Raw genomic sequence first — 18,945 nt, 5'->3', positions numbered from 1 at the left:
AGTTTCATTAGTATTTTAGTTTGGTTGTCTTTTGCCATCTTATGCAAAAACCACTGTATACCTGATGTCGTGGGCGATATTCTAATAACACATCTTTCTTTACTATATTGTAGGACGTAGGTAGAAATATAGATACATAAAAGAACACAAATTTGTCACTGCATCTTTCTGTTTGTTCGCTTAAAGAAGGTAGAATTCCAGGGGGGCGCTGAGTAATTTTTTTTCTGAAAAGGGGGGCGCTGAGTAATTTTTTTTCTGAAAAGGGGGCGGTAGGCCAAATAAGTTTGGGAACCTCTGCTCTAGAGTGTAGTCCATTTACTCCCAACTGTGCAGTGGGTCCAGGATTTGGACATATGTGCAGATTGTCATAGTAAGTGTAGCCACAGCCCTTACAAAGCAGACATTGATTAATACAGGAATAAGCTACAAACAAAATAAGTTGGCTTCCATCTGTTGAGACCAGAGACCGCACCCTTGCTGGAACTTTCAGTATAGCACAGAGACATCTAGTGGCCAAATAACATTCCTACAAGTAAATATCATGACACAGAAGTTAGTACTTCCATAGACAAGTCGCTCAGCAACAACTTGTTACGGACACACAGGACTCATACCCTCTCTCGGCTCCGAACGGTCCCTGGGAGGAACCCCCTTCAGTGTGACAGTCGTTTTCAGGATCCCACTCTCTCTCGGGGGTTAAGCTGTAGGCTCCACCGCCTCCTGGGACCGCACCTCTCTGAGCCTTCAGTACACCTGTCTCTCGTCATGGGCACGCTCAGGGAGTCCACTCGCTCTGGATCCCCGGGGCCTCCACATCCACAGGGAATAATGCAACCCTGATCTCTAGACTGCAGTGAGACTCAGTCAGCGTAAAACAGAAGGGTTTATTGAGCATCTGTAAAAAGCATAAGAGGCTCTCAGGGCTCTCGGGTCTAACATCCCTCAGCAAAGTACTTCTAGTCTTATGTCACAATGGCATGCAGAGAGCCATTTCATTGTACAGCTACCACTCTAAATCCTTATTCTCGTTTAGCTGTTTTTTATTTGTTTAAATTATTATGTTTTACTAGCTATACACAAGGGGCACATAAAAACACTTGTAAAACATGAACTCTTAGGAGTTTCTTTATATTAAACCTGAAATGCAGAGAAATATGTAGTTGGAAGGGACAGTGGTAGCATTTTAAGCTGCCTTTCATCATTGCAGAGAGCCTGATGTGCAATAATAGTCATTATTATTTGTAGTGATCTTTAGTATTGCAGTGGTATTCCATTACATTATAAGGCAATGTCCAAATCTTGGCAGGCCAACAGGTTCTCCAGGGCCTGGCACTTGCTGGCTCAGAGGATGCTCTGGAGCAGGGGAGGGAAAGGGACCAAAGCCATGAATAAGGGTCTTTTGTTTGGCCCACTGGGCACCAGCTGTTCCTTCCTGCTCCCCACTGGTGGCTCTGCAAAGGCAGCTCCACACACTGGCTCAAGCGCGCCCCAGGCTTCCAGCAGCTCTGGCCCTTGCATTGCCCTGCCAGGCGGCCCCTTTCCCTCCCAGGCTGCAGAGTGTCCTCCAAACCAGCAGGTGCTGGGCTCGGGCAGGGTACTGGGAGGCAGGTCAGCATGGGGATGCTGCAGCTGGACTGGGCAGCGGCTGGAGCTGCTGGGAGCCCGCTGCCCAGGGCAGAGCAGGAGCCAGGTAGTTAGAGTGTCCTTACAGTAGAGCTCCCAGCAGGGAGCAGGATGGAACAGCTGATGCCCAGTGGGCCAGCGGGAAGGCCCTCATAGGCCAGATCTAGGCCCCAGGCAGGCCACCGATCGAAGAACACAGTAGTATTTCCTAATGACCCTCATCAAGGGTTAGGGCCCCATTGTACTAGGCACTGTCCCTACCCCAGAGAGGTTGCAATCTAGCAGTTAGAAAGTATGGGACAGGCGAATAAACTGACAAATGGGAGGGACAGTGAGAGAAGGAAAAACTAACAATAGAGCCAAGGCCAATGGGAGCTGCAGAGTCAGCGCGCGAGGTGGGGGCAGCACGCGGAGCTTCCCTGATCACCCCTGCGCCAAGCGGCCGCGGGGACATGCCAGCCACTTCCAGGAGCTGCACGGAGCCAGGGCAGTCAGGGAGCCTGCCTTTGTCCTGCTGCACCGCCGTCCGGACTATTATGCCGACCAGAGCTGCCAGGGTCCCCTTTCAACCAGGTGTTCCAGTCGAAAACCAGATGCCTGGCAACCCTAAGCCAGGCACATTTGCATAACTCAGCTTGGTCTCAGTAACAGCTGGCTGCCAGCCTAATCAGTCCCAGATGGCAATGGTTTGTAGGTTTGTATCTTTTAAAAGTAGGTTTCAAGGAGGAATCTCAGTGAGAATAAGGTGACGGCTTGTGAATGTTGTCAGAAGGTTCTTCCCCAGCACATGGGGTGGCATGGGAAAAAGCAGAAAGGTGCTTCTGTGACAAGCAGATAAATGGATGCTCAAGGGTGTCATTGGCAGAGCGAAGGTGAGGGTCAGGGCCATAATAAAAAACTAGATTTGAAAGGTAAGGGGATGCTGATTCAGTGGAGAAGGGGAAGCCAGTGGAGAGGTACAAAGGGGAAATGATGTCATCAAAATCACCTTGGAAACATTTTAAATAGCTATGAAGCAGGAAGGTTGTAGGCATCAGTGCCACACGGATGAGATTACAATAATTAATGTCTGATTTTATGGTGTAGCGGGGCGGTCACCCCGCTCCGGTTCAGAAAGGGTTAAAAGCCAGCCCTTTGAGAGGGCTGGGGCTGGGAGCCAATCAGGAAAAGGCTGAGAGGTATCTTATAAGGGCTAGTCTGGGCCCTATAAAAGGGCTGCAGGGCCAGAGGCCAGTCAATCTCTTTCCAGCCTTGGACAGAGATGGACCTGGTGGCCGGATAGCAAAAAGGAGTGCAGTGCTGGGGAAGGGCTGGGGGAGCTCCAGCCTGGCAAACCCCCAGGCAAAGGCCATGCTGTCAGGGCCAGAGGAGATATTAGGTCTTTGAGGAGGCAGCCAAGGAAGGTAGAGGCAGAAGGCCCCCTGTCCGATGATGAGTGGCCACTTCAGACTGCAGTTTGCCCCTGAGGTAAGGGGCTAGATGAAGACTGGCAGTGGGTCATTGAGGTGAGATGGGCTTAGAGGATTGGGGTTCCCTGGGGAGTGGAGGACCCTGAGTGTGTGGGCACTGCTGAGGGGCAGTAGCCAGGAGAAGGGGCACTACGGGCTGAGAAGGACGCAGCGCCTGAATTACAGTGGTGGAGATTGATAATGATAAGACAAAAAGCGACAGCAGGAGATGCTTTGATGCTGGGATGAGCTAATTCCCGAGGTAACCAGCAGGAGGCGCCGTGGCGGTGAGTACATGCCATGTGACACATGGATAAAGAAGACCATGTATACTTCACCGTTTTCCTGTTTCTTTATCTATAGCGCTTTAGGTTCTTATAACAGCATATTGGGATTGGACTACATATTTCCTACCCCTATAAGTTTCCTTATACTAGTGCATTATGCAGTCATGTTCCAGGGTCCTTATGATACTTGATATATGGAATTTTTATTTTATTTTTCCAGAATTAAAGCTTGGAACGTTCATTCATAATATGAAGATGCTGCTGACTTTGTTCCTCTTCCTTATTGGGAGTCAAACTTCAGTAACTCAGATGCCTGGTATTTCAGTATCCTTTGTACTCTCTTGTATTATGTGATTTGATTTTTTTTAAATACAATATTTAGTCCCCAATTTCCCCCCCAAAAATTTGAGGTGAAGCCTGAGACTCTTGAGTCAGGATCTCTATACCTTATGAGACTTTGTATAATAGACTGAAACTGTGTTTGAATAATGGAGATGGACATTAGATTTACATATTAGGTTGATTAGTGTTATCGTAAACCTTGACAGACTTATATAGATTAGGGCCAAATTCAGAGGTGAAAATGCAGATAATGTATAAATGAAGCCCACACATGGAATTTAGTTATTTTCAGGTGGGTACCTGGGATTGAATTACTCAGTATGTGCAAAAGGAGGATCCATCCTGCTCCCTACTCACATGGGTTCTGTTGGGGTCACTGGGATTCTACATGTAACTTCTGCAGAACTGGGTCCTTGGTATAAATCCCAGGCACAGCAAGAGCTAAATTGTGGCATTGTATGTGGTGTAAGTTAGGGCAGAATTTGGCCGTGGAAGGGGCCAGATCAATGTGACTGATAGGGTAGGTGTGTTGCACAATTTAGAAAAGTTGTCAATAGGAAAGTTGCTCAGGAGGAAAGTGAGGCCCAATGCTGCAAGTTCTTCTGAGAAAAACTGAGGGCTTTCAACTCCTATTGACTTCAGTGGAGGTTAAGGATGATTAGCAACTTGCTGGAGGCAACCAGCACTTGTGACAGGCAGGTAACTAAGCACAGAGGAATCAAGGCAGAAAGAAAAAGCAACTTTTGCCACTTTGTGGCATACAACACAATGAGACTCTGAAGAGGGTTGCACACTTAGTCCACAGTTGCCATAGGATTCCATATGGGAGAGAATATTCATTCTCAGGAACGTGACAAATGTCCTCTACTGTGGTGTAGGTGTAAATTAAAGTAGGAGGAAGGGTGCTTTATTTTAACCCTTCTGTTAGTCACTTAAGGCCGTTGGATCACTGACATACCCTTGAGATCTACTGTGTTAAGGTAAAATATGACCGTGCCAGTGAAGAGTACAGGGATGAGAGGAGAAGGTGACATTTCCCCCCATCCAAACTGGAGAAAGCATGTAAAACTGCAGCTCCTCTTCTCTCACCCCAATACCTTGACTCCTCCATAAGAGGTAGTCATAAGTAGTTATCTCAGCTCTTCTTAGCTAGTAGCACTGGGAGTTGGGGCCAAAGGATAAGGATCTGCCTAAATGTGGATTTCGGGCTCCACCTCCATCCCAGCCCTCTGCAGTGGAGTTAGTATGGAGATCCTTTTTGCAATGCACAATTCCTTGTAATTCCTGAGTCTAAGTGGTTCAGGGGACTTTGCATGGATCCTCCACACTAAGGGTGAACTACACTCTGCCATGTGCTGAAATGAATGTTAGCAAAAATAAAGCAGAGTGCATTGTGCCTGTAGTCACCACCCCATAGTCACAAACATGTGAAAGAAGTTAGCACTTGGAGATATTTCTCTAACTGGAAACTCTAGATAATGTGTCAGGTATCAGAGGGGTAGCCATGTTAGTCTGAATCTGTAAAAAGCAACAGAGGGTCCTGTGGCACCTTTAAGGCTAACAGAAGTATTGGGAGCATAAGCTTTCGTGGGTAAGAACCTCACTTTTTCCCAATACTTCTGTTAGTCTTAAAGGTGCCACAGGACCCTCTGTTGCTAGATAATGTGTGTTCTATTCAGTAGAAATTAAAAAAAATAATAATTTAAACTTCAAAAAGGAAGCAAGCATCCAATCCCGAGACGCACTGAATAGCTACATTTCCTGGGAAGTCCTCGGGAGCAAACAGATGCTGAGCACGTGTAACTTCCTATCTTTGTAATCTTTCATGATAATAAAATAAGCTTAAAATATAAGAGAGAATTCTTGGGCTTAGAAGGATATTTTTCAGCTTTTGGACATTTTATTTCTGGATATCTCTGGATAAATTCTTCTGTAAAGCATTGCTTGTATCATCAGAGTATTGTAGAGATAAAGGGTAAGAAATATGTAATAACATTTAACTTTCTGATTTTTGCAGCCCCTACATCTGCAGATATTGTCCTTTTGGTTGACAGCTCTAATAGCCTGGGAAACAAGGCATTCCCCTCTATGAAGTCTTTTATTAGCAAAATGATCAGTCATCTAACAGCAACTCTTAACCAATATCGTATCGCACTTGCCCAGTACAGTGATGATTTGCACGTTGAATTTCTGCTGGACACCTATACAGCAAAGAACCCAATGCTGAATTATGTAAAAAAAATGTTGTATTCAAGGGTGGTTCAGTAAAAACTGGCAATGCCCTTCAAAAAGTTCACAGGACCTATTTCAAAGGACCAGCTAGTGGAAGAGACAAAGAACAAATTCTGGTAGTCTTGACTTCAGGGGCATCAGAGGATGATGTAGTAGAACTTGCCAAGCTCTTGAAAAGTGACGGGGTAAAAATCATAGCCGTGGGGATTCAGGATGTTTCTCCTCAAGAACTGCAGTCAATGGCTACACCTCAATTTTCTTATAAGTTTCACACAGTGAGGGATCTCAGTATGTCTTCTCAAAACCTGACCAAGATAATTGAGGACGTTATTCAAACAGATATTAAACGCATAATACCAACAGATATAATTGCAAGTGCTCCTGAGAGAGAAGGTAAGGAATGCAAGGCTATGAAAAAATTGTGATCATATTGGTTGGAAGAAGTAATTCAGTGTTGGAAAGAAAGACACCTTGAACATTTTGGGCTAAATTTTCAAAATATTAAATGACATGTATATTTTAAAACAATGAAGAGAACAGACATGTCCATGACCAGGTACCTGTGTATACAGAGAGGCATGTAATCCTGACATTTTGAAAACCAGTGCCTATCTGATCATGACTTTATGCATGACTAACTCCGGACTCCACAAAAGTGAATGGAGAGTGGGTGGAGTGAAGCTGTAACTATTCTTGCAGATTTGGTAATTTTCAAGAGAAAATAGCTCTTGTTGTTGGTTTATGCCCTGAACAACTAATTAATGGACATTTTACTTTGGGCTTCCTCTGACGTGGCTGGTATTGACCACTGCTGGAGACAGGATGCTGGAGTTAGGTAGGCTGCTAATTTGATTCAGTATGGCAATTTCTGTGTTTCTAGATAAATCTGAATGAGGAAAACTATTTTAGAAGAGTGTTCCATGGATTGGCCAAGAAATAGACAATTAATATTGTGTTCTTTTTCTCTCCCTTCCCACTGCAGTTTGTAAGAGTGATTCCGTTGCTGATGTTGTGTTCATAGTAGATGAGGGTGTTTCAAAACCAAAAGCTGAAGATATTAAAAAGTTCCTGCAAGATACAGTCTCCTTTCTTGATGTGAAAAAGAATTGTACAAAGATTGGCCTAGTGACATACAGCAGTGAGTCACACGTGTTATCTTTATTGAGTGAAGAAACAAACAAAACTGCTATTCTGCAGAAAATACAGGGCTTTTCTCCGAGGGAAGGGAAGGCCAACACCGGTGCTGCCATTAAGGCTACAAGGCAAAGAGTCTTCTCTGGAAGCAGAAAGGCCCAAGGGATAGAGCAAATAGCCATTCTGATCACGCACAGACCCTCTGAAGACAACGTAAGTGAGGCAGCTCATGATCTTCGGAGAGCTGGTGTGACTGTATTCACCAAAGGCATTGAAAATGCTGATTACACCCAGTTAACCCAGATAGCATCATATCCTCAACAGCAATATGTTACTAAGCTGACGGCATTTTCTGACCTGCCAAAAGAAGCCAGAACTTTACAAAAGAAACTCTTGAATCAAATTCAGGACAAGCTGTATGTCCAGTCTGAAAGAAGAGAACTACTTAAAGCAGGTAAACCTTTCCCAGTAATCATATTTCTATCTTTTCTTTAGCTGGAAGATTTTTAAGTAGAGATGGTCTTGAACCAAAACCTGGATCCAAATCCCCCTGAACTTTTGATCTAGTTCCAAACTTTAGCCTTTGAGGAAGTGCAGTTCCGAAGCTGAATCTGGATCCAAACTGTAGCTCGGACCCATCTTTTTAACATATTGACTCTAGTTCATGTTATTTTATTGAATTAATGCAAAGATCCTGCATCACGGTCTCCTAGTGGAGCAATTAATGTCTTTATGGAGTCCCCTTGGTGTCATTGGGCCTCTGCATAGGTGTAAGGGAGGGTCCATGATAACAAAGCCCAGTATAGGATTGGTGCCTAAATTATTTTCATTGCGTTAGCAAGGCAGGCTTTTTTTTTTCTCTTTCTTTCTTAGTCCAAGCAAACACAGCTTGGACAAGCAAGTTTTTACAACTCCAACCCCACAGAGTTTTGTCATTATACTGGTTGAAAAATAGAGGCTGTGTACCTGGGGGGTTCCCTTCATCTCCTCCCCACCCATGAAGAAAACTACAGATGCCTCTGAATGGGGTTAGAGAGCTCACTTGGATAAACATGCGGCTCCAGGCTCTTGTACCCAGGAAAAATCCAAGCTAAACATCAATCTCCTGATACTGTGGGCAGTGCATGAAGCTGAAAAAGATTCCTGCCGCTCCTCTGTACCCTGCATGTTCAAGTCACATCTAACATGGCTACAGTACACTATATCAAAAACAGGAATAGGGAGGTCCACACTCCTTTGCAGAGTCGGCCTTTGCAGTTGTTGGCCAGAAGAGTAGGTGAACTTGGGGCCCTTAAGGTGGACCCTCCTGCACAGTCTTCCATAAGGATAAGGTTTCTTTGAGGTTACAGCCCATACTCATTTCAAATGTTCCCTCTGAATACCATTTAAATCAGGTCATATACCTAGGGTATGTCTACACTACGGGATTAATCCGAATTTAGATAATTCGGATTTGAAAAACAGGTTGTATAAAGTTGAAATGAATGCGGCCACACTAAGCACATTACTTCGGTGGTGTGCGTCCAAGTACCGGGGCTAGCGTCAATTTCTGCACCGTTGCACTGTGGGTAGCAATTCCATAGCTATCCCATAGTTCCCGCAGTCTCCCGCGCCCATTGGGATTGTGGGTTAAGATCCCAGTGCCTGATGGGACAAAAAACATCGTCGCAGGTGGTTCTGGGTACAGCCTCACCTCCTCCCTCCCTCCCTGCATGAAAGCAACGGACGGCAGACAACCATTTTCGCGCCTTTTTTCCTGGGTGGGTGAACACTGCAGACTCCATACCACGGCAAGCATGGAGCCCGCTGAGCTCAAGACAGCAGTCATGAATATTGTAAACACCTCGCGCGTTCTCGTGGAGTTTATGCTCAGCCAGGACCAGAGAAACGAGGCGAGGAGGCAGCGGCGGCGGCAGCGCAGCGACAAGCATGATGAGGACATGGACACGGACACGGATACAGAATTCAGTGAAACCACAGGCCCCGGTGCTTTGGAGATCATGTTGTTAATGGGGCAGATTCTATCCATGGAACGCCGATTCTGGGCAAGGGAAACAAGCACAGACTGGTGGGACCGCATAGTATTGCAGGTCTGGGACGATTCCCAGTGGCTGCGGAACTTTCGCATGCGTAAGGGCACTTTCATGGAACTTTGTGACTTGCTGTCCCCTGCCCTGAAACGCCAGAATACCAAGATGAGAGCAGCCCTCACAGTTGAGAAGCGCGTGGCGATAGCCCTGTGGAAGCTTGCAACGCCAGACAGCTACCGGTCAGTCGGGAATCAATTTGGAGTGGGCAAATCTACTGTGGGGGCTGCTGTGATGCAAGTAGCCAAAGCAATCACTCAGGTGCTGCTACGAAAGTTTGTGACTCTGGGAAATGTGCAGGCTATAGTGGATGGTTTTGCTGCAATGGGATTCCCTAACTGTGGTGGGGCAATAGACGGAACCCATATCTCTATCTTGGCACCGGAGCACCAAGCCACCGAGTACATAAACCGCAAGGGGTACTTTTCAATGGTGCTGCAAGCACTTGTGGATCACAAGGGACGTTTCACCAACATCAACGCGGGCTGGGCGGGAAGGGTTCATGACGCTCGCGTCTTCAGGAACACTACTCTGTTTAAAGGGCTGCAGCAAGGGACTTACTTTCCGGACCAGAAAATAACCGTTGGGGATGTTGAAATGCCCATAGTTATTCTTGGGGACCCAGCCTACCCCTTAATGCCATGGCTTATGAAGCCATACACAGGCAGCCTGGACAGGAGTCAGGAGCTGTTTAACTACAGGCTATGCAAGTGCAGAATGGTGGTAGAATGTGCATTTGGCCGTTTAAAAGGTCGCTGGAGATCATTATTGACTCGCTCTGACCTCAGCCAAAGAAATCTCCCCATTGTTATTTCTGCTTGCTGTGTGCTCCACAATCTCTGTGAAAGTAAGGGGGAGACCTTTATGGCGGGGTGGGAGGCTGAGGCAAATCGCCTGGCTGCTGATTACGCGCAGCCAGACACCAGGGCGATTAGAAGAGCACACCATGAAGCGCTGTGCATCAGAGAAGCTTTAAAAACCAGTTTCATGGCTGGCCAGGCTACCGTGTGAAATATCTGTTTGTTTCTCCTTCATGAAAACCCGCCCCCTTTATTGACTGATTTTCTGTAAGGAACCCACCCTGCCCCTTCCCCCAGCTTTCTTTCAAACCAAATAAAGTCACTATCATTTAAAAATCATTTATTCTTTATTAATAGATTAGAAAAAGAGGGAGGGAACCCGGGTGGTATTTGGGAGGAGGATTGCTGGGAAGGAAAAAGCCACAAAGAAAAGGTTAAAAAAATGACAGCCTTTTGCTTGGGCTGTCTACTGGGGTGGAATGGGAAGGTGTACGGAGCCTCCCCCCCCCCGAGTTCTTACACGTCTGGGTGAGGAGGATACGGAACATGGGGAGGGGGGAGGGTGAAACAGGGGCTGAAGCGGCAGTCTGTTTTCCAGCAGCCGTTCCTGAACCTCCACCAGACGCCGGAGCAGCCCCAGCGTTGCATCCTTCATCCTCTGGTCTTCCTGCCGCCACCTCTCATCTCGAGCGTCCCTCCTCTCCTCACGTTGGTCCCTCCTCTCCTCACGTTGGTCCCTCCTGTCCTCACGTTCACTGACTTCTTTCCTATACTTTGAAACTGTTTCCTTCCACTCATTCACATGAGCTCTGTCACTGCGGCTGGATTCCATAATTTCCGAAAACATCTCCTCTCGCGTTCTCTTCTTACGACGCCTTATCTGTGATAACCTTCGGGATGGAGGAGGGAGGCTTGAGGAATTTGCAGCTGCTGTAGGGAGGGGAAAAAAGAGAGAATTGTTTTAAAAGATACATTTTGCAGAACAATGCTTATACTCTTTCACGGTGACCAACACTGTTCACATTACATAGCACATGTGATTTCTGTGCAAGGTCGCATTTTGCCTCTTAATGCTGAGTGCCTGTGGCTTTGCTGCTAGAGATCACAGGTCTGGGCAACAGAATTCGGCTTGCATGCGGCCATGGTAAGCCATTGTTTTACAGCTTCTGCACCCTCCTTTCCCACATACCAAGCATAGCCTGTAGAGTGCTGCAGAAGCCTGGCCAATCTCAGCCAGTTGGGGGGGGGGGGCAGTGTGGGGGGGCTTGTCTGGGCCCCTTCAGGCAAGTAGAGTGCTGCGGTTTTTCTGTTAACATTCAGCAGCACCAGAAAACAAACTAACCACCCCCCCCTCTCGCCATGAATTCTCTGGGATGATCGCTGTACCCCTCCCCCCCACCGTGTGGCTGGTATCAGGGAAGATCCCTGCAGGCACCAAACTAACCCCCCCCCCCGCCCCGCCGCCGCCCCCCTCCCGCCATGAATTCTCTGGGATGATCACGGTACCCCTCCCCCCACCGCGTGGCTGGTAACAGGGAAGATCCCTGCTAGCCAAACGCGAAAAACTCAGGGCCAATTTCCCATCTGCGCTTGGCTAACTGCAGGGAAGGATTTATTTTCCGCCACAGGCAAACAGCCCAGTAGGAACGGCCACCTCTGTCCCCTTAATTAAGTTCCCGTATTTCAACCAGGTTACCAGGAGTGATATCACTCTCCTGAGGATTACACAACAAGATAAAGAATGGATGTTGCTTGAATGCCAGCAAACACCGGGACCATACGCTGCCAGGCTTTGTCAGGCAATGATACCAGATTACTTGCTGCAAGCATGGCGTGGTCAAGTGTCCTACCATGGAGGAGGGAATAAGGATGCACTGCCCAGAAACCTTCTGGCAAGGCTTTCGGAGTACCTCCAGGAGAGCTTCATGGAGATGTCCCTGGAGGATTTCCGCTCCATCCCCATACACGTTAACAGACTTTTCCAGTAGCTACAGACATTTCCAGTAGCTGAACTGACCGCGAATGCAAAGTCAGGCAAAGTAATCATTAAAAACCGTTTGCTTTTAAAACAAGTTTTATATTTTAAAAGGTAAACTCACCTGAGGTCCCTTCCATGGGGTCAGAGTCTTGGGTACTGGCTTGGGAGGCTTGGGAGGGTACTTCAGTCAGAGTGATAAAAAGATCCTGGCTGTTGGGGAGAATGGAGTGCTGTGTGCTCTCTGCAAGCTCATCCTCCTCCTCCTCCTCCTCCTCCTCCTCTACCCCATCGGCAGAATCCTCAGGCATCGCTGATGAGACTATCCCCGACCCAGAATCCACGAACACAGGTGGGGTAGTGGTGGCAGCCCCCCCTAGAATTGCATGCAGCTCAGCGTAGAAGCGGCATGTCTGCGGCTCTGACCCGGAGCGACCGTTTGCCTCCTTTGTTTTTTGATAGGCTTGTCTGAGCTCCTTGACTTTCACGCGGCACTGATCTGAGTCCCTATTGTGGCCTCTCTCCATCATTCCCTTGGAGATTTTTTCAAAAGTTTTTGCATTTCGTCTTTTAGAACGAAGTTCTGCAAGCACTGAATCCTCTCCCCATACAGCGATCAGATCCAGTACCTCCCTCACGGTCCATGCTGGTGCTCTTTTTCGATTATCAGCCTGCATGGTTACCTGTGCTGATGAGCTATCTGTGGTCACCTGTGCTCTCCACGCTGGGCAAACAGGAAATGGAATTCAAATGTTCGCGGGGCTTTTCCTGTCTACCTGGCCAGTGCATCCGAGTTTAGATTGCTGTCCAGAGCGGTCACAATGATGCACTGTGGGATAGCTCCCGGAGGCCAATACCATCGAATTGCGGCCACACTAACCCTAATTCGAATTGCTAAAATCGATTTTGGCACTACTCCGCTCGTCGGGGTGGAGTACAGAAATCGATTTAAAGGGCCCTTTACATCGAAATAAATAGCGGCGTTGTGTGGACGGTTGCAGGGTTAATTCGAATTAAAGCTGATAAATCCGAATTAAAGTCGTAGTGTAGACCAGGCCCTAGCTATCTTCCACCCAAAATATTATGCCACCAGAAAAGACAGGGAGCACCATTCTCTGGATGTTTATTGAGCCTGAGCATTCTACCTGCAGATGACAGAACCCTTCAGGGAATCTCCTAGTCTAGTTGTCTCCTTTGCTTGTCATTTCATACATTTGAGATTTTCTAAATGGATTTGAAGTTGCATCAAGCTGTGAGCTGATGGTGAACCCTCCCACACAAGGTGTACAGGTTACATCAGTGGCTTTGCTTCATGGAGTTCCCCTTCTGGAGATCTGTAGAGTGGCAACATGGAGCTCTATGCACATTTTTACTAGGCATTATGCCCTAGAATGAGTTTCTTCAGCAGACGTATCCTTTCAGATTGCAGAATCAGGCTGCCAAAGACATCAGGGTTCCCTGCACCCTCCTCATTGAGTACTGCTTGTGAGCCACCTTGAATGGAACACACCTAGGGACCGTCATTTGAAGAAATTCTGGTTACTTACCTTACAGTAACTGGTGTTCTTCAAGATATGTGGTCCCAATCTGTATTCCACTTCCCACCCTCCTTCCTATCTGCTTCTGATCCCTTCCTTGGGTTATTCATGGTAGAAAAGGAACTGGAGAGGTGGTCAATCCATGTGGTCCCTTATGCCTTGAATTGGAATACAAGGAAGTGATGGGCACAGATACAGACCAAGAAACACTGCCGTTGAAAAATCTTCTGGTTTTAGGCATATGAAGTGCATGCACACCTCAGGTGGCATACAGATAGGGATCAAAACCTGAACTCCAGTTATCAAAAGATAAATAACCAGCAATTCTCAGACATTGTTACTTTACATTGAGGTTACAGCCACTTTGCACCATAATAACCTCACTCTCTGGCAGATTTTTTTGCCGCTGTGGAACTCCACCTGGTTTGTGTCAATACTGGTTGACTCTGGGCCCTAATTACAAGTCTATATGCTTTGGTGCTTCTCTCAGTGTTTCTCGCTTTACATTTTCTTCTCACACTAATGCTGTATGCAATTTATTTTTCCATGTAGGATGTGTGGACACAGAGGAAGCTGATATTTATGTCCTCATTGATGGCTCAACAAGCATTGATCCTGCTCCCTTCGGAGATATCAAAACATTTTTGAAGGAAGTGATTAAGATGTTTAACATAGGGCCGAATAAAGTTCGCTTTGGAGCTGTGCAGTTCTCACATGACAAAAGACTGGAGTTTGAACTTGATGAATACAGCAAAACAAATGATTTAGAGACGGCCTTTGACAACATTAGGCAAATATACGGGGATACCTATATTGGAGAAGCGTTGACTTTCATACAGCCACTGTTTAAAAGGGCAAGGGAGCAGAGAGCTGGCAGGGTGCCTTGTTACGTCATTGTCCTAACAGATGGGGTGTCACATGACAGTGTGAAGGAGCCTGCTGAGAGACTGAGGAATGAGAAAGTTTATATTTATGCCATTGGTGTAAAAGGTGCAAATGAAGCACAGCTCCATGAGATTGCAGGGTCAGAGAGCAGGACTTTCTTTGTGCAAGAGTTTGATTCCTTGAAAAAGATAAAAAATGAAATTGTTCAAGGGATCTATTCTGGAGAAGGTAAGGGAAAATTTTGATTTTTGCCCTTTGAACTCAGAGCGCTAATTGAATGCGGAGCCTCCTCTTGTATAACAAATAATTTTAAGTTTAAAACATGATAAGCATATTACTCCAGCCTGAATAACTGAAATGTATAAATATACTTTGGGCACATTTTGAACTGAGATGGCTGTCTGCAAGCCAATTATAAATAATGCAGTTTTCTTTCTTTCTTTCTTTCTTTCTTTCTTTTTTAAATCTATTCTGTGTATGTTCAACATTTGTTTTAAAAAAGCAAGGGTATTTTTATTTGGTTTCAGTCAGAGCATCAAAGCACTGCTTTTCCTTCCTCTTTTATTTTTCTCAGCTCTGTAATGAACAAGATTGCTTTTCAACTGAAGAGGGTAGTCCTACATCAAGTAGTGTGTTTTCCAACTTGTCATGTTGTGTTGCTATTGTCCCAATGTAAATACCTGTATCATGAATTGTTCAAATGCCCACAGAGCACTAACCCTACCGTCAGGCTGCAGTCAGGCAGGGTGAAATTTAAGATCATTGTCTTTGTAAGACTGTGATGCTCAGTAGCCTTCAACCCCCACTCTCCTCCCCACACACACACAAAGAGTAAGAGGAAAACAAATGCAAGCTAAATTCTCTAGCAGTGAGCTATGTCAAGTTGGTGTTTGTGATTAACAGGTACATTATTAGAATACTAGTATCATATGCTTATACACAGCTGTAAACCCCTGAATCTTTTGTGCCTGTATTGATTTGTGAGACACTGAATGGAAGTAGCTCAGACAACCAAGCACAAGCTATATCTCTCCTGTGTGTGTAAATGCATGTGCCTAGCAAACCTCCCCTTAGCAACCCTATTAAACTTATAGCAGTGCTGTCCAGTGTCATGCAACTCATGTGACACTCACACAAGCAGCAGCCCTGTCATACCTGCGCTCAGCCCATCCGGATCCTCATGCACCCGGTTAGGCTGTAGGGACAGCTCTGCAGTTGATTCTCCTGGAAGCTGCTGTGACACTTGGGTGACCTCTCTGCCTCACTTCTAGGTGCTCCCTAGTAGATTCTAATGTAGGGCTACCATATGTCCGGATTTCCCCGAACATGTCCGGCTTTTTGGTCTATAAATAGCCATCGGGGGGGATTTTTAAAAATCTAAAAATGTCCGGGATTTCCCCCTCGTCGGCTATTTATAGACAGAAAAGCGGCGGCCAAGTGCCACTGGGCAGCCAAAGCCCCTTCCCAGCTCCCCCCCATCCCCTGCAGCCTTACCACGCTGTCCGGCTCCGCAGCTGTCTTCCCCCTCCTCCCCTCCCCTGAATGCTCCGCCCCCCCTGCTCCTCCCCCTCCCCTGCTTCCCGCAAATCAGATCTTCGCGGGAAGTCTGAAAAGAAGCAGGGGCAGGTGGGAGGCAGCAGCAGGTAAGCTGGGGCAGGGGGGCGCGAGGAGGAGAGCTCCAGGGAGGCGCGGCCCTGGCCGAGCGGCGCCGGCGGCCCCAGTGGCTCCGGCTCGGCTCGGGCCCCAGGGCGGTGGCCCCGGTTCCGGCTGAGTGCGCCAGCTGAGCACCTCCGGCCCGGCTCGGGCCCCAGCAGCGCCGGCCCCGGTTCCAGCTGAGCGTGCCGGCCCGGCCCGAAGCCCCGCAACCCCGGGCGGAGCTCTGGCCAGAGCGCAGCCCGATTCCTGGGCTCTTTAAAGTCGGCCCTAGTCAGGGGACAGGGAGGGAGGATTGGATGGGTCGGGAGTTCGGGGGGGGTGCTGTCAGGGGGGCAGGGGTGTGGAGAGGAGTTGGGACAGTCAGGGACAGGGAGCGGGGGGGTTAGATAGGTCAGGGGTTCTGGGGGGGGCTGTCAGGGGGGCAGGGGTGTGGAGAGGGGTTGGGACAGTCAGGGACAGGGAGCAGGGGGGGTTAGATGGGTCTGGGGTTCTGGGGGTGCTGTCAGGGGGGCAGGGGTGTGGAGAGGGGTCGAGGCAGGCAGGGAGCAGAGGGGGTTGGATGGGTCGGGAGTTCTGGGGGTCCTGTCGGGGGCGGGGAGCAGTTGGATAGGGCATGGGAGTCCCGGGGGGGGGTCTGTCTGGGGACAGAGGTGTGAATATGGGGTGGGAGTGTGGATAAGGGTTGGGGCAGTCAGAGGACAGTTAGGGTTGTAGGGGGGCAGTGAGGGTGGGGGGTTCTCAGGAGGGGGCAGTCAGGGGACAAGAAGCAGGGCGGCTTAGATGGGGGTGGAGTCCTAAGGGGCAGTTAGTGGCAGGGGTCCCAGGAGGGGGCAGTCAGGGGACAAGGAGTGGGAGGGTTGGGAGTTCTGAGGGGGGTAATCAGGGCGTGGGAAGTGGGAGGGAGTGGATGGGGCGGGGCTTGAGCGGGGCTCCTCCCCCCGTGTCCTCTTTTTTGCTTGTGGAAATATGGTAACCCTATTCTAATGCATAGCAGCAACTGGAGGAGGAGGCAGTAACAGAATGTGAGAGAGGGCCCAGTATTGGCCCCAGGCTCCTCATCCCAGTTATTCTCCAGACAGCACCCATCCACCTACCTCGCTATTCCCCCATTTACCCAGCACAGCCAGAAATCTTAGCACCCACCATCTATCCCAGATCATCCTGCCCCAGTTAAGTCTATTAACTTATTTTTAATGTACAGCCTGGATTATATTAATATAAATGTTTTCTTCTATAGCCTGCAAAGAAATGACAGCTGACATCATGTTTCTAGTGGACAGCTCTGGAAGCATAGGACCAGAGAACTTTTTGAAAATGAAAAACTTTATGAGAGAACTGGTGAACAAATCTGACATCAGCACAGACCGAGTGCAGGTTGGGGTCGTCCAGTTCAGTGGCACACAACACGAAGAGTTCCAGCTTGACCGATACTCTTCAAAAAGTGACATTTTCAGTGCTATTGCTAGAATGTCTCTTATAGGGGAAAATACACTAACAGGAGGCGCTTTGACATTTGTAGCTGATTATTTCAAGCCTCCCAAAGGTGCACGTCCCACTGTCAAAAAGATTCTTATCCTGATTACAGATGGGGAAGCGCAGGATGAAGTAAAAGGTCCAGCAAAAGCCTTACGTGATCAAGGTGTTATTATCTACTCTGTTGGGGTGTTTAATGCAAATAAAACTCAGCTGGAAGAGATTAGTGGGAAGCGTGAGCTGGTTTTTTACGTTGAGAAGTTTGATATTCTGAAGCACATAGAAGATGAGATCATCTTTGGAATATGCACACCTCATGAGAGTAAGCACTGTCGTTTTCAATAACTCATGTCAATCTATGTCTGTGTAGGAATTTTGCTCTGTCCAGATAGTTGAGTATTGTAATAAAGTAAATAAACAGGCATGCTTTCTACTTGCAATGTCATCTTCTTTTGGAGATGCCTACAGGGATGAGAAGTGTGCGAGAAAATGAAGGTAGAATTTGTCTCATGGTGCCAGGAGGCCTGTCCTACTAGCTTTCAAAGATGCTATATTCTCTCAAATGGGTGTAAGAAAAGACTAAGAATCTGATTCTCACTTATACTAAGGCTCCTTTGTGGTGTTCTGGCAGTGTAAAACATCCTTGGGGACTGATTCTTGTTCACACTAATGGCCTAGTTCTGCCCTCATTTACAAGGGTGCAACTTCTATTGAAGTCATAGAAATTGTACACCATGTAAATAAGGGCAGAAATGAGCTCTATAGGTTGTATTTACCTGATAGACTTTAGTAGTACTCATTTACACAGGAACCCTGAATGGCCTAGAAGATAGATAGGTGCGCGCGCACAGACAGAGAGAGAGAGAGAGAGAGAGAGAGAGTCTGGCCCCCATCTGTGTTGCCAGCAATACAGCACCGGAAACTAGTTTTGTTGGAACCGTATTTACAAGTTTCAGTTTGGGTTCCAGATGTGGTTCAAACCCAATGTAGCCAAGTCTTTTAAGAAAATGTGTTGACAGAAGCATTTAAATAGGTGCAAAAGAGGCATAAAACTGTGTACAGATAGATGAAAATGGTAGTGACCACATGCTACTCATTTTGGGGGGGTCCCAGTCCAGGACTGTGTGAAATGAACTCTCACAGGAACTAAGGTCTGTCACAAACCTCTCCACTTTCCACTCCAAGTGCAAGGTGTTTTCCTTTGACCTTGCCTTCTCTAACATAAATATATGGGGAGTGAAGGTGACATTCAAAACAACTCACTAAACACACTTTTGCCCCTGGGGAGAGGATGAGAGAAAAAACTCACTGCTCAATACATGGCTGGAAGGCACACAGGTATATTAAGGTGATGATTGCAGTATAAGAACCTATATAGAATAAAATAGAGTGATAACCATCTGTGCAAACACTTCCCTGCAGAGGCTGCTATCCAAACATTGCACTTGCTGTTGCATAAGAACCT

General features: G+C 47.3%; 2 protein-coding genes across 2 annotated transcripts in view; one reads left to right on the top strand and one right to left on the bottom strand.

Annotated features, from left to right (window-relative positions):
- The window catches only part of LOC128832396 (collagen alpha-6(VI) chain-like), a 104,598-nt gene that overhangs the window by 7,497 nt on the left and 78,156 nt on the right, over positions 1-18,945 (top strand). Inside the window, 6 exon segments of the mRNA XM_054019738.1 lie at positions 3,579-3,674; positions 5,718-5,930; positions 5,933-6,325; positions 6,915-7,520; positions 14,019-14,579; positions 17,245-17,802. Coding sequence (XP_053875713.1) covers positions 3,608-3,674; positions 5,718-5,930; positions 5,933-6,325; positions 6,915-7,520; positions 14,019-14,579; positions 17,245-17,802 — 2,398 coding nt within the window. The 5' untranslated portion in view covers positions 3,579-3,607.
- On the bottom strand, positions 10,106-12,116 carry LOC128832400 (nucleolar protein 58-like). The gene is made up of 2 exons (XM_054019744.1): positions 12,053-12,116; positions 10,106-10,883 (listed from the first exon to the last, which is right to left on the bottom strand). The coding sequence occupies exons 1-2, from the start codon at positions 12,066-12,068 to the stop codon at positions 10,420-10,422; spliced, it is 480 nt and encodes a 159-aa protein (XP_053875719.1). The 5' UTR covers positions 12,069-12,116; the 3' UTR covers positions 10,106-10,419.

Source organism: Malaclemys terrapin, chromosome 2, assembly GCF_027887155.1.
Source record: "Malaclemys terrapin pileata isolate rMalTer1 chromosome 2, rMalTer1.hap1, whole genome shotgun sequence".
NCBI lineage: Eukaryota > Metazoa > Chordata > Testudines > Emydidae > Malaclemys > Malaclemys terrapin.
The sequence above is the reverse complement of the archived record's forward strand: the minus strand, read 5'-3'. Positions and strand labels throughout refer to the sequence as shown.